This window comes from Stenella coeruleoalba, assembly GCF_951394435.1.
Source record: "Stenella coeruleoalba genome assembly, chromosome: 2".
Classification (NCBI taxonomy): Eukaryota; Metazoa; Chordata; class Mammalia; order Artiodactyla; family Delphinidae; genus Stenella; species Stenella coeruleoalba.
The window spans coordinates 60,397,098-60,410,472 of record NC_137147.1 but is presented as its reverse complement, the minus strand read 5'-3'; the positions used below and the strand labels follow the sequence as shown (position 1 = coordinate 60,410,472).

Genomic DNA, 13,375 nt, shown 5'->3' with positions numbered 1-13,375 from the left:
AGATAATCTCCCCGTCTTACTCCTTCGCCATTTTGAAAGTCTCCTTCCACATTCTCTTTTTAAAAAGCAATCATTGATTGTTAGCAGGTTCTGCTGTTCTGATATCTATAAAGTGCAGTGTTAAAATTTTTGTCCTTGTTACTGTTAAAAGCATTGTTTTAAGTATGTAATAGCTGCTATTCCATCATATTTGAATATTTTATGCAAGCATATGGTAAAATAGTTCCAAAATCTCTTGTGTGTCACATAGTTTGTCTTTGAAGAATAATGATGAAAGTGACCAGGTATCTTTCTGCAATGTCCAGTAATTCTTTTATATTGTGCTATAACTACTTTCCGTAAATACAACAGAGAGGATGAGCAAAAATTCAATGCTGTTGATTTCTAAATTACCCATAGCCTTCTGCATATCTGTTCCATTCTCAGTGATAACTGCATGATACTCTTTTTAAAAATTTATTTATTCATTTATTTTTTTGGCTGCGCTGGGTCTTTGTTGTGGCACGCAGGCTCTGTGGTGCACGGGCTTCTCTAGTTGCAGCGCACGGGCTTAGTTGCGGTATGTGAGATCATAGTTCTCCCACCAGGGATTGAACCCAGGCCCCCTGCATTGGGAGCGCCGAGTCTTAACACCTGGACTGCAAAGGAAGTCCCTACATGATACTTTTAAAAGTCGATTTTCTATTGAATAAATATTTAGAATTTTTGAAATGTTAGTGGAGACCTAAAAATTTCAGCAAACAAAGCAATAGAAGGATTTTATTCATCATGTATCCACCAGGCTATGAAACTTAGGTCTTGTAGTTGTTTCTATATATCCAAATCTCTGATTACAAGATAGAGAAGTACCACATTTAATAATAATCATAATTATTGTAGCAGTTAACCCTTACAACAATAAATATTTGTATAATTTAATTGACTGAGTTAAAAGTATAAAGCACTTAAGGAAATTTTCATTCCAATTAATATTTAGAATGCTTACTTGTATTTGTCAGTGAATAGTTGCATATTGACAGTAACTCCAAATGATATGTTTTGTTCATAATACTGATGTTGATGTACTAAAGAGATTCAATGCCAACCTATGAGGTCACAGGATCATTGATTGCTCCTAAGACCAGGGATGTCAGAAATAATGTAGAAGTATCTATTTGGCTAAAGTCCAATGCCAAAGCCTAACTGCAAATACCTAGTCTGCAGCCAGACTTTGATGCATCTCTGGTGTTTTCTAGAATTCTACCTTTCCTGTATATTGCTCTTTGGGTAATGTTATACTATGAAGCAACAGTAATCATAGGCTTTTAAAAGTATTCCACTATATAGCTTAAAACTGTTGTCTTTTTTTTTAATCACAGAGTGTGCAAGCAAGCAGAATTTTATTTGAGAAATTTACATCTGAAAGCAAGGAACGTGTCATTACTTTAAATCAACATAGAAGTTTTAGGGTAAGTATAATTTTTATTCTAAATTATGGGTTGGTGGCTTTATGTGACTACAGTTCAGATATTATTTCTAGCGATTTCAGAAATAATTTCTTGATGCTTCCTCATTCTGGGAAATGCCTCAGAATATTCACTAGTGTCTTTGCAGAGGACATGTTTCCTCTTTCAAATCTGTGGTCTTTATGACACTCAGAAGATGTTATTTACTAATCAATAGCAGGATATCTGCTGTGAGTTTTCCTAAAATTCCTAAAATGTCTGGGTTTGCACTCATTTATCACTGCTTGCCCAGGTTTTAAATGATCAAACGAACATGTTTATGAATCTTTTGACCAAATGCAGGGAGGGAATTGTTTATGGCTATGAAACAGAGTAAAACTGAATTCTCTAAATGGTGATTGGACTCATGCCCATGACATTATTATCCCTACAGTGTATCTAAATAAACTAATTAATAAACACAATTGGAGAGAAAAGAGAGCAATTGAGGGAAGAAGAAAGGTATGAAACTTATATTAGTGGTTTAATAAATATCTTGAACTTTATGAGGGACAAACAAGAAAGGGTTTTATTTTTCTTTCCTTAAGGCCTTCAGCCCTTACTCCCCTTGGTGATATCTTGGGATGATGAGTGTCACATAGTAGAGAGCCTTATTGACCTAGGACAAGTCAAATCCCCATTCTGGTCAGTTACCATAGGTTTAATATGTGTCTGTGCCGCCTTACGTATTCCCCATACAGTCAGGTAATACTTATTTTTGGAGTAATATTTCTATTTAATATAGATCACTTTTGCTGTTTTTAACATATATCATTATTGCTTATTAAATGTTTGCCCTCATATATGTTTTATCTTTTTATTTTTCATTAGTCTGAGTGATATGGGGGTCATATCATTCTTGTTTTATCCACAGCACCTAGAACAGTGACCATCACTTAAAAACATAATTGAACCAACAAATGACACTTTCTAGTTTGGAATGCATAGACTACTCTAGTAGCATTACTTACACCTACCTGTCAGATATTACTGTTTTTAACGGCTATTTCTAATCCATCCTCCCTATTGTCCCCTGCAATGTTCTTAAAACACAGGTGTAATTACAACACTCAATCTCAACAAACTGAATAACTCCACCTATCAAAGTCAGAGTGCTTAACTAAGCCTCATAACCTGGCCTTGACTATATTTTCTATCTTACCTCCCATTATGCTCCTGCTTCCATGTAACCTCCAGGTACCCTGTACTCTGCCTGCACCAGAGTCCTTGGGGACTAAAATCCCAGCACCTTGACACTTCTCTGTGCTTGTTTAGGCTATTCTGTTGGCCTGGGATGTTCTCAACCCCTTCTCAGTTTATGGAAATGTCACTACCTTTTACAGGCCAGCCCTAATGCTACCTCTTCAAGCTGGTCAATCCAGGTTCCTTTCCATTCTGAATTGACCTCCACCTCTCCTGTGCTCTCTTTACACCTGATTCATGCTATCTTTACAGTCATTGTTACAGCTGCTTTGGATTATAGTTACTTCTTTATGTCTGTTTCCACCATCATACATGAAATATGTCATTTTTTTTGTACTTTCTACTCTATTTGGTATGTTAGTACTTCGCAACTCTTTTAGTATAATAGTTCTCATAGCAAGTAATAATATTTGTGTGGCCTTATGGGGTAAAAGGTTGAGGTTGCTCATGATTTAAAGGAGACTGTTCAGTAGCCACTGAAAAGTAGGAGGAACAGTAGCCACTCCAGGTCCCACTAGTGCAGCCCCAGGGCTAAGAGGATTAATGGCCCAGCATATCTATGGCACATTTACACACACCTGTGCTACTTTCTGGAAACTTGCGTGTTTGTTATATATGTTGAATTAAAAAAATAAGATAGCTTCCATTATTATACACTTTTCAAAATTAATTGATGGATTTTAAGCTCTGTTCCCATCTGTGAAGTCAGTGATTACAAAATCAGTAAGAACCTGTATTTTAATTAGTGTTTCTGCATTTCATTAATTTACTTAAACAGTTATTATTAGCTGATTGTCATATGATATTTTAGTTTACCAAATAGTGTCTAGAGTCAGTGTATATTTATCATTTGATTATTTCACAGATGTTTTTCCTAAGAAAATCAGCCTCATTTGAAAATATCCAAAAATGTTTCAGCATGCAATCTCCACAATTAAAGGTATGATAATTTTTCAGTTTTTGTCATTCAAAAGAAATGTTTACATTTCTAGTAATAATCACCACCTATGCTTTTTGTTGGCTTTCCTGAAATAGTGTGATCACTGATTCATCCAGAGTTGACTGAAATTTTGGATTCAACTGTGTATTTGGTAGCACCTGTAAGATTGTTGTTCATAGTGCCAACTGAAGATTTTCAACATCTCTTGGAAGTGTCTCATATTCATACTTTGACTTTACTTGGTATATTATAAATCAAGTCACTTATAATATTGATCTACACTTGCATTGGGCTCATGGTGTTAATACATTTTCATGGACTCTATTCCAGTTTGGTCTTGAGCTACACAATATCCTGATAAGAGCGAAGATGAGATAGATACTGTCCTTGTTTTATACATGAAAAAGCAAAGGTCAGAAAGTGATAAGTGGCAGAGCTAGTACTTAAACCCACACCTTCTCTTACCAAACGCAATGGACTTTCCTCTGCAACAAGAATCCATAAGCGTTTTTGAGTGCTGATCTTACGTTTAGTGGCATTGGCAAATAGCTCCCAGCTTTTGTTTTTCTCTCTGAAATCTGACACTCAGCTTCCTTGATTCTCCATGTTACTTGCTTCTAACTTGCTTTTAACCTGCTTAACTTTAGCCTGCTTCCTATTGCATTTCTGGCATTCTTCTTTCTTACCAACTTTTTGATTGTTCTGTCTTGTATTCCTGTACACTGACACCATCCTTAAGACGTTTCTATTGCCATATAATTAATATATAACATTATATTAGTTTCAGGTGTACCACATAATTATTTGGTACCTGTGTCTATTGTGAAATGATCATCACAGTAAGTCTAGTTAACATCCATCATCCCACATATTTACACTATTTTTCTTGTGCTGAGAACTTCTAAGAGCTACTTTCTTAGCAACTTTCAAATATACAATACGGTATTTTAACTGTAATCACCATGCTGTACATTAAATCATCCCCAGGACTTATTTATTTTATAACTAAAAGTTTGTACCTTTTGACCACCACACCCAGTTTGCCCATCTCCTACTCCCTGCCTCTGGCAACCATGAATCTGTTCTCTGTATCTATGAGGGTTTTTTTCTGTTGTTTGTTTGTTTTTAGATTCTACATATAAGTGAGGTCATACAGTATTTCTCTTTCTCTATCTGACTTATTTCATTTAGCAGAATGTCCTCAAGGTCCATCCATGTCATTGCCAGTGGCAGGATTTCCTTCTTTTTTATGGCTGAATGACATTCTATTGTGTGTGTATACCTATATCTGTATCTATATCACATTTTCTTTATTCATTCATCTGTTGATAGGTAGATTGTTTCCGTATCTTGGCTATCATGAATGATGTGGCTATGAAAGTGGGAGTGTGGATATCTCTTCAAGATCCTGATTTCATTTCCTTTGGCTATATACCCAGAAGTGGGATTGCTGGATCATATGGTAGTTCTATTTTTAATTTTTTGAAGAGTCTCTATGCTGTTTCCATAGTGGCTGTACCAATTTACATTTCCCACAATAGTGTACAAGGGTTCCAACACTTAAACTCACACTTCCAACACAGCCTCACCAACACTTGATGTCTCTTGTCTTTTTCTTGTCTTTTTGATAATAGCTATTCTAACAGGTGTGAGGTGATATCTCACTGTGATTTTTATTTGCATTTCCCTGATAATTAGTGACATTGAGTACCTTTTCCTGAACCAGTTGGCCATTTGCATATCTTCTTGGGAAAAGTCTCTACTGAGTTTCTTTGCCCATTTTTAAATTGGATTGTTTGTTTTTCTTGCTATCGAGTTGGAAGAGTTTCTTACATATTTTGGAATTAACTCCTTATGAGATAGATGGTTTGTAAATATTTTCTCCCATTTCGTAGGTTGCCTTTTCATTCTGCAGATTGTTTATTTTGCTGTGCAGAGGCTTTTAAGTTTGATGTAGTCCCACTTGTTTATTTTTGCTTTTGTTGCTTGTGCTTTTGGTGTCATATCCAAAAAATCATCACCAAGACCAAGATCAAGGAACTTTTCCCTGTGGTTTCTTCTAGTTTTACAGTTTCAGGTCTTACATTTAAGTTTTTAATTCATTTTGAGTTAATTTTTGTGTGTAGTGTAAGATAGGAGTCCAATTTCATTCTTTAGCATGTGAATATTCAATTTTCCCAGGACAGTTTATTGAAGAACCTATACTTTCACCATTGAGTATTGTTGGCTCCCTTGTCAAATATTAGTTGACTATATATGCATGGGATAATTTCTGAGATTCTGATTCTGTTCCATTGGTCTCTGTGTCTGTTTTGTTTTTGTTTTTGTTTTTTTTTTTTGGCAGTACACGGGCCTCTCACTGTTCTGGCCTCTCCCATTGTGGAGCACAGGCTCCAGACGCGCAGGCTCAGCGGCCATGGCTCACAGGCCTAGCTGCTCCACGACATGTGAGATCTTCCCAGACCGGGACACGAGCCCGTGTCCCCTGCATCATCAGGCAGACTCTCAACCACTGCGCCACCAGGGAAGCCCTGGGCAGAGGATCTTAATAGACATTTTTCCAAAGAAGATATACAGGTAGCCCAACAGGCACATGAAAAGATGTTCAACATCACTAATTATTAGGGAAATGCAAATCAAAACCAGTGAGCTATTACCTCACACCTGTTAGAATGGCTATTATCCAGAAGGCAAGAAATAACAAGTATTGGAGAGGATGTGGAGAAAAGGGAACCTTCTTACACTGTTAGTGAGATTGTAAATTGGTGCAGCCACTATGGAAAACAGTATGGAGGTTCCTCAAAAAATTAAGAATAGAATTATCATGTGATCTGGGTATTCCACTTCTGGGTGTTTATCCAAAAAATATGAAAACAATAATTGGAAAAGATATATGCACTCCTATGTTCATTGCAACATTATTTATAATTGCTGAAATATGGAAACAACCTAAGTGTGCATCCATGGATGAATGAATAAAGAAGATGTGGCGCATATATATATATATATATATATATATACACACACACACACACACACATACATAGTGGTATGTTTGTGTGTGTGTGTGTGTCTTATACATATACGTGCACACACACAATGGACTACTACTCATCCATAAAAAGAATGAAATCTTGTCACTTGTGACAACATAGATGGACTTTGAGGGTATTATTCTAAGTGAAATAAGTCAGAAGGAAAAAGACAAATGTCATATGATTTCACTAATGTGTGGAATTTAAAACGAAACAAAACCAAAATAAATAAATAAACAAATCAAAACCAAAAGAAACTCATAGATACAGAGAACAGATTGTTGTTACCAGAGGAGAAGGGGGCTTGCAGGGTGAGGAAAAGGGGTGAAGGGGGTCAGTTTAATGGTGATGGATGGTAGACTTTGGGGGTGGTCACTTTGTAGTATATACAGATGTTGAATGAGAGTGTTGTACACCTGAAACTTACATAATAAAAAGTATAATGATAAATACTGTTCTTATATGTGGAATCTAAAAAGCATAACTTATAGAAACATAGAGTAGACTTGTGGTTGCAAGGGCTGGGGCAGGAGAAGAGGAATGGGGAGATGTTTGTCAATGGGTGTAAACCTTCATTTATGAGATAAATTCTGGGGCTCTAAGGTACAGCATGGTGACTATAATTAACAATACTATATTATATACTTGAAAGTCGTTAAAAGAGTAGATCTTAAATGTTATCACCACACAAAAACAATGGTAATTATATGAGGGGATTGGGGTGTTAACTAACCTTATCGTGGTAATCATTTCACAGTATATATGTTTATCATATCATTACACAGCATACCTTGAGTTTATATATGTTATATGTCAATAATATCTCAGTGAAGCTGGAAAACAAACAAAAAACCCAAACCTACCTGGTAGTTCTGCTTTATAGTTATAGATTCTGTCAGTAATTCCTTCTTAAGTGTTCTACAGAGCTGCATAATTCATAGCTAGTCAGCAAGTGGGGAATATGAAAATCTTACATCCTACTTTTTTTCAGGCTGTTCTACTTTTTCTTGGTACATACATATGTGTTTATTTTTCTTGATATATACATATACATACATATATTCTATAGTCTGTATGTCTCTATTCTCTATTCTAATTACATATTGAGTTGAATACAATTTCTTGAGATGGGGGAAGTATACATAGTAAGTCACAGAGAGGGTCAATATCCCTATTGCACTTTAGTACATCTTAAAGTATATAACCAGCTTGTATGGAATTGTTATATTTGGAATTTGGGCCTATATTCACTATAACGAAAAATATTTCTGTAACGAATTATTATTTACTAGGAAAGTTAAATGCAGTTAATTTAGTGACAGTAGCTCAAAAGGCAAGAAATGCTCTATCAAAGGATTGGAACTGCTATCTCTTTTATTAGTAATGAGTGTTGTTAGAGTTTCAAGTTACTAATGCATAATTCTTGTAAATTATTTATTAATGTATTATATTAATATTATTATTAAAAATGAAGTTGGTTCTCTAATGATTAGATAAAATGAATATTAGGCTGAAATTCTGTTATTTAAGCCTGTAAGTATTGAATTGAAAATAATTGAATAGTATGTATAGAAATTCAATATTGTTAAGGTGCTTTTGAAAATAGATTTACAAATTGATTTTATTTATTTATTTATTTTTGGCTGCATTGGGTCTTCATTGCTGTGTGCAGGCTTTCTCTAGTTGCAGTGAGCGGGGGCTACTCTTCGTTGTGGTGCACGGGCTTCTTATTGCGGTGGCTTCTCTTGTTGTGGAGCACGGGCTCTAGGCACACAGGCTTCAGTAGTTGTGTCACATGGGCTCAGTAGTTGTGGCTCGTGGGCTCTAGAGCACAGGCTCAGTAGTTGTGGCGCACGGGCTTAGTTGCGCCGCAGCATGTGGGATCTTCCCGGACCAGGGCTCTAAGCCATGTCCCCTGCATTGGCAGGCGGATTCTTAACCATTGTGCCACCAGGGAAGTCCCACAAATTGATTTTATAAGGTAAGGCATTTTAATAATTTTTGCCCATTCTACCACTTGTTTTTGCATTAAACTAAAAGTAGAGCACGCATTTTATTTGGATATGTAAAGAGCATTCATTTTTAATTAAGAATATATAAAATCACAATTAATTCATATCTACTTTATAGTGTTACTTTTATGTAGCTAATGCAATGTCATGTGACCAAATTATTGCACTTTGCTTTAACTAACCCACTGTTAACTTATAAGCTCACTTTTGAAAAACATCAAGAACAGATGATTTTAAATTTTTCAATAGTGACCAAATTACATTAATAGCAATTGTAACTGAATTAATTTTAAATGTACAGCACCTAAATTGATTTTTTCTGTTTCTTTGTCTCCTTATAAATAAGAGAGTAAAATCTGCAGTTGACTTGAAGAAGGAGACCATAACTCCATTAGAGATTAAGGATGACATGCAAAGCAATATGAAAGAGGTGACGTTTCAGAAAACAAAGGAGTTGGAGCACTGGATGGCTGAGCAAAATGAAACTGAGGAACCCGTCCCTGTGAAAGACAATACAGATACTATTTTAGACAACATGCAGGGCAGATACAGTTCGAGAGGCCTGTCTCCCTCTCTCATTAAAGCATCTAGACAAGCTGGCATTACTAACGTTGTTTATCCCAAGAAAAAGAAGATGAAACTGAAGAAAGGATTAAGACTCAGTAAACTTACACTTGTGTATGATGAGTTATCCAAGCCTCCAAAAATTCTTAAAAGGTCTGTTTAATCAACAATTGTTATAGTTTAAGAAATGTATTATGGTTTGGGCCTTAATTTTCTAATTCAGTCATTGAAGGATCCTTTTGTGTGTGTATTTCCTGGGCCCATCTCTGGTACCAATTAATTTATCAGTCAGGGTCCCAGGAGTAAACAGCATTCTCAATTTAGAATAATTCTAGGGGGGTATAACAAGGGCAATTTTCAAAGATGTCAGGGCATAGGGAAACCACAAATGATAGAGTAGTATCCTGGGACTAGAAATAATAGAGCCAATCTCTACCCCTAAGTATGAGAGGACAAAAAGAGGGAGTGATTACTAGAACCTGGAAGAAAGAAATTGTAAGGAAAGGATTTCCTTGAAATAAATAGTGAACTTTGGACAAAGATCATGGCCAGTGTGAGGCAACCCTTCAGGAGGGGACCAGAGGAATAAATACTTTGACTTCACTCTTTCCCTTTTCAGGGCTCCTAATTGGACATATTTGATGAGAAGATATTAAGGGATCCTATGTCTGTAGTCTGTACGGACTAGTACTCCAGGGCAAAGAGCAAGGTAGAGAAGGATAGAGATAAATGTGCAGGTAGAAACAAAACCTATTTGGCACAGATGGTCTTTCTAAGGTGGCATTTGACCAGAAATAGTAATTGAGAAGGAGTCAGCCACTCAGAAGGACTGGAAAATGCAATACCCTTGAGGCTTGCTCTGTGCCTGGAACAGTGGGAGGCGAGAAAGTAGTGTTATTAGAGACATTTGCTGGGGTCTTATCATGTAGAGTCTTGTAGACTATGGTGAAAAATTTGATTTGTATTCTAGGTACTAGAGAAAACTCTTGGAGGGAGTGACATGATCTGATTTACATTTGTTTAAAAAAAAACATGCTAGCTGCCATGTGGAGAATGGATGAGACCAAGAGGAGAAGCAGGGAACTAAGAAGTTATTGTACTCTAGACAGAAGAGATGATGGTGGCTTGCACTAGAGTGTAGAGAAGAGTGGGGAGTGTCACAGAGTAAGGAAAGGAAAGGGTACTGATTTTTCTCACTCTTATTCTCCTACTTTTAGCACGGGTCTTTCTCATAGTACACACTCGGTAAATATTAATGAAATGATGGGGTGTGATTTTTTTTTTCTTCCCTAGTACTGCACCGGCATGCATAAATGCTACTGAATGAAAACTATGTGGGAAATGGAGAGTTTGAGGAGGATAATCCTAGAAGAAACATACCATTTGAAAGCTTATTACATGTCATCTAATTTGATAGCCTACTAAGTTTGGGATGAAGTCTGGGATGTTTTTTTGTTAGCCTGTTGTGGAGGCAAATCTTTCCTTCTTCCTCAAGTTCATTAGATGTCATTTCTTTTCTCACATCAAGTTTTAACTCCTCAATTCTCCATTGTATTTCCTCCGGTTGGTGGTAGGGGTGTAAATTAAGCCTGAAGGGAGCACTGACCCTTTATTTCAGTTCTCTACAAAGGCTGCATCTTTAATAACAGTCTTCTGCTTTTATAAACTCACAGAGATTCTTCATATGATCTCAATGAATGAACAGGAGGACTTGGTTTGCATAAAAGTACCATGTAATTTTATTTTGATGACAGAGAAATAGTAATTTTGTCTGTGGCGGAGTTGATTTATTCATTATAAAAATTATATTTCTGTAATTTAAAAATCACTCTTTTGAATACTAGATCAGAGTCTCACGGAATCCTTCCTGGACAGAAGAAATTTTTGCTCAAAGTTCCACTATATGAACGTCTATTACGGTGTCCCAGTGTACCTTTGTGTTTAAATTTTGACAAATTTGCCCAGAGTAAAGGAAGAATCCCAGAAAATAGTGGTCCTCAAACATGGGCTCTTGACATGTTCTCTAAGCCTAAACAAAAGAAGACAACCCCAAGAGAGAAAGTTGTTAAAATATCTGTTCATGAAGACTCGTCTGAAAGAGTGGAAAAAACACCAGAAATAGAATTGAGTGATTCTTTGGAGTCTCGTCTTCCTCCAGCGGTCATTAGACATTATGAATCCGAAGTGGAGATCTTGACTGAAGAAATAAATAGTAAGAAGAAATATCCTGCATTTTTATATTGTAGGCGTGGAGCTCTTTATAGGAAACTGGGAAAGCTCCAGAGTGCCATGAATGATCTACAGGAAGTGAGTTTTTATTTAATCAAAATAATAATATTAACAATTTATCCTTGCTTATAACTATATATTAACTTTTACTAGAATTTTGAACAATGAATATTTGTATTATACACGTGGGATTGTGAAATTATGATTATTGGCATTTTCAAATAATTAACATTAAAAACACTTGATTTTGTCTGTCAGATTGGGAGGCATCATTTTATACTATACACATACAAAGCCATTGGGATCAATAATGTTTGAAAATTTACTTGATGGGATATCTTCCCCTAAATCAATTTAAATTGAATTTATACATTTATTTTCTAGGCTATACTCTTGGAGCCATTGTTTCTCAATGCCTATTGGCACCGACATTTCATTTATCTTTTCCAAGGCAGAATTAATGAAGCTTTGGATGACTTGAATTATATAAATAAATATAATAAAAATAATGCAGGTGGGTTGTCTGTGCAGTTATATTACTTAGATCTTTACCTAAGCTTTGGTCATTTAGTGGTATAAAGATACATAATTCAAGACATATACATCTCCACAAATGGTTGTGACTTCCCAAGTTAAATTTACTCTCAATAGCATATATTTAGGACTGTTTGTGATCCTATTGTTTTAAAAATACTTATCATGGTTTGAAATGTTAATGTCCTTGGTATACATTACAATAAATTGGTTCCTTACTGCTCATCCCGTAAGAAGAATATGAACTTACAATTTTTAGTTATAGAAATGATTTACAAATTTAGTCTGAATTAGAGTTGTAACGTTCTTAAGACTTCACATTTACGTTTGTGTTTACGTACCATTCTCTAACCAACTTGAATGACTAGACATGGAACTTTTGGGGAATGAGAAAATGTCATATTCATCTTTGTATCTCCAGCACCCACAACATACCCCTAGAATATAACATGAGCTTAATAAGTGTTTTTTTTAAATCTATGCTGATCTCTGCTAAAAGTCCATAAGATTTTGTACAATCAAAATATAACTTTTTACTATGAACGTTAAAGGATTATGAAACATTTCAGATATACAAAAAAGAAAAGTTAATTTTTGTTATTTCATATTGAAATTGAAAACACTTTTACCCATAAACATTTATCCAGGCTTTGAGAACAAATTTTGCATTGTTGAAATAAAAAACAAATCTTAAGTTAAATGGCAAAGAAAGTATAATAGAGATACATTATTCTAAGACTACATTTTTGGAGGGTGAAGGATTCGTCTTTAAAAATTTAGGACTGTAACACTAAATTTTACCTTTTTAATTTTCTTTAGAGGCATATATTTCAAGGGCAGAAATTTTCAGAGGAAAAAAAGACAGTACTTTGGCAATTGTAAATTATACTCAAGCAATTAAGTGCAAGCCCATGGATGCTGATATATATTTCAGGAGGGGTGAGATGTACGAAATAGAAAACAAAGTACTGGCCATTGATGACTTTACTAAAGTAAGCTGTATCACATATAATTCTGCCATTTATATATTTTAGAGCATGATATTCTCATCCTAATATTACAGCAAATTGTTGAAATTCTTTCATATGTTATATAATCAAAATTAGTTTATTTTAGATTAGGCCCTAGAACATTCGTTACTGGGATTGATATTAACAGTATGTCAATGATTTTTTTGAATGGATGGATTTACATCTGATTCAGGTGTGGGAGCATTGAGGCAAGAGGCAACTTTGAGGGGGACTTGACTTTTCCAGCTCTCTTCTCTTGGACTATGAAGCAGTGAATAAAGAAACCTTTGAAGATTGCTTCTTTCTTTCAAACAATGGAGAAAATCATTTTCTGCTTCTTAACTCTTGAGACGTAGCTGATTCT

At 35.3% G+C, this 13,375-nt stretch overlaps 1 protein-coding gene across 1 annotated transcript in view; it reads left to right on the top strand.

Moving 5' to 3' along the window:
• Positions 1-13,375, top strand: part of TTC6 (tetratricopeptide repeat domain 6) — a 220,782-nt gene that overhangs the window by 141,567 nt on the left and 65,840 nt on the right. Inside the window, exons 9-14 of the mRNA XM_079912364.1 lie at positions 1,359-1,448; positions 3,553-3,627; positions 9,021-9,391; positions 11,083-11,545; positions 11,852-11,981; positions 12,821-12,993. Coding sequence (XP_079768490.1) covers positions 1,359-1,448; positions 3,553-3,627; positions 9,021-9,391; positions 11,083-11,545; positions 11,852-11,981; positions 12,821-12,993 — 1,302 coding nt within the window. The remainder of the gene's footprint in view (positions 1-1,358; positions 1,449-3,552; positions 3,628-9,020; positions 9,392-11,082; positions 11,546-11,851; positions 11,982-12,820; positions 12,994-13,375) is intronic.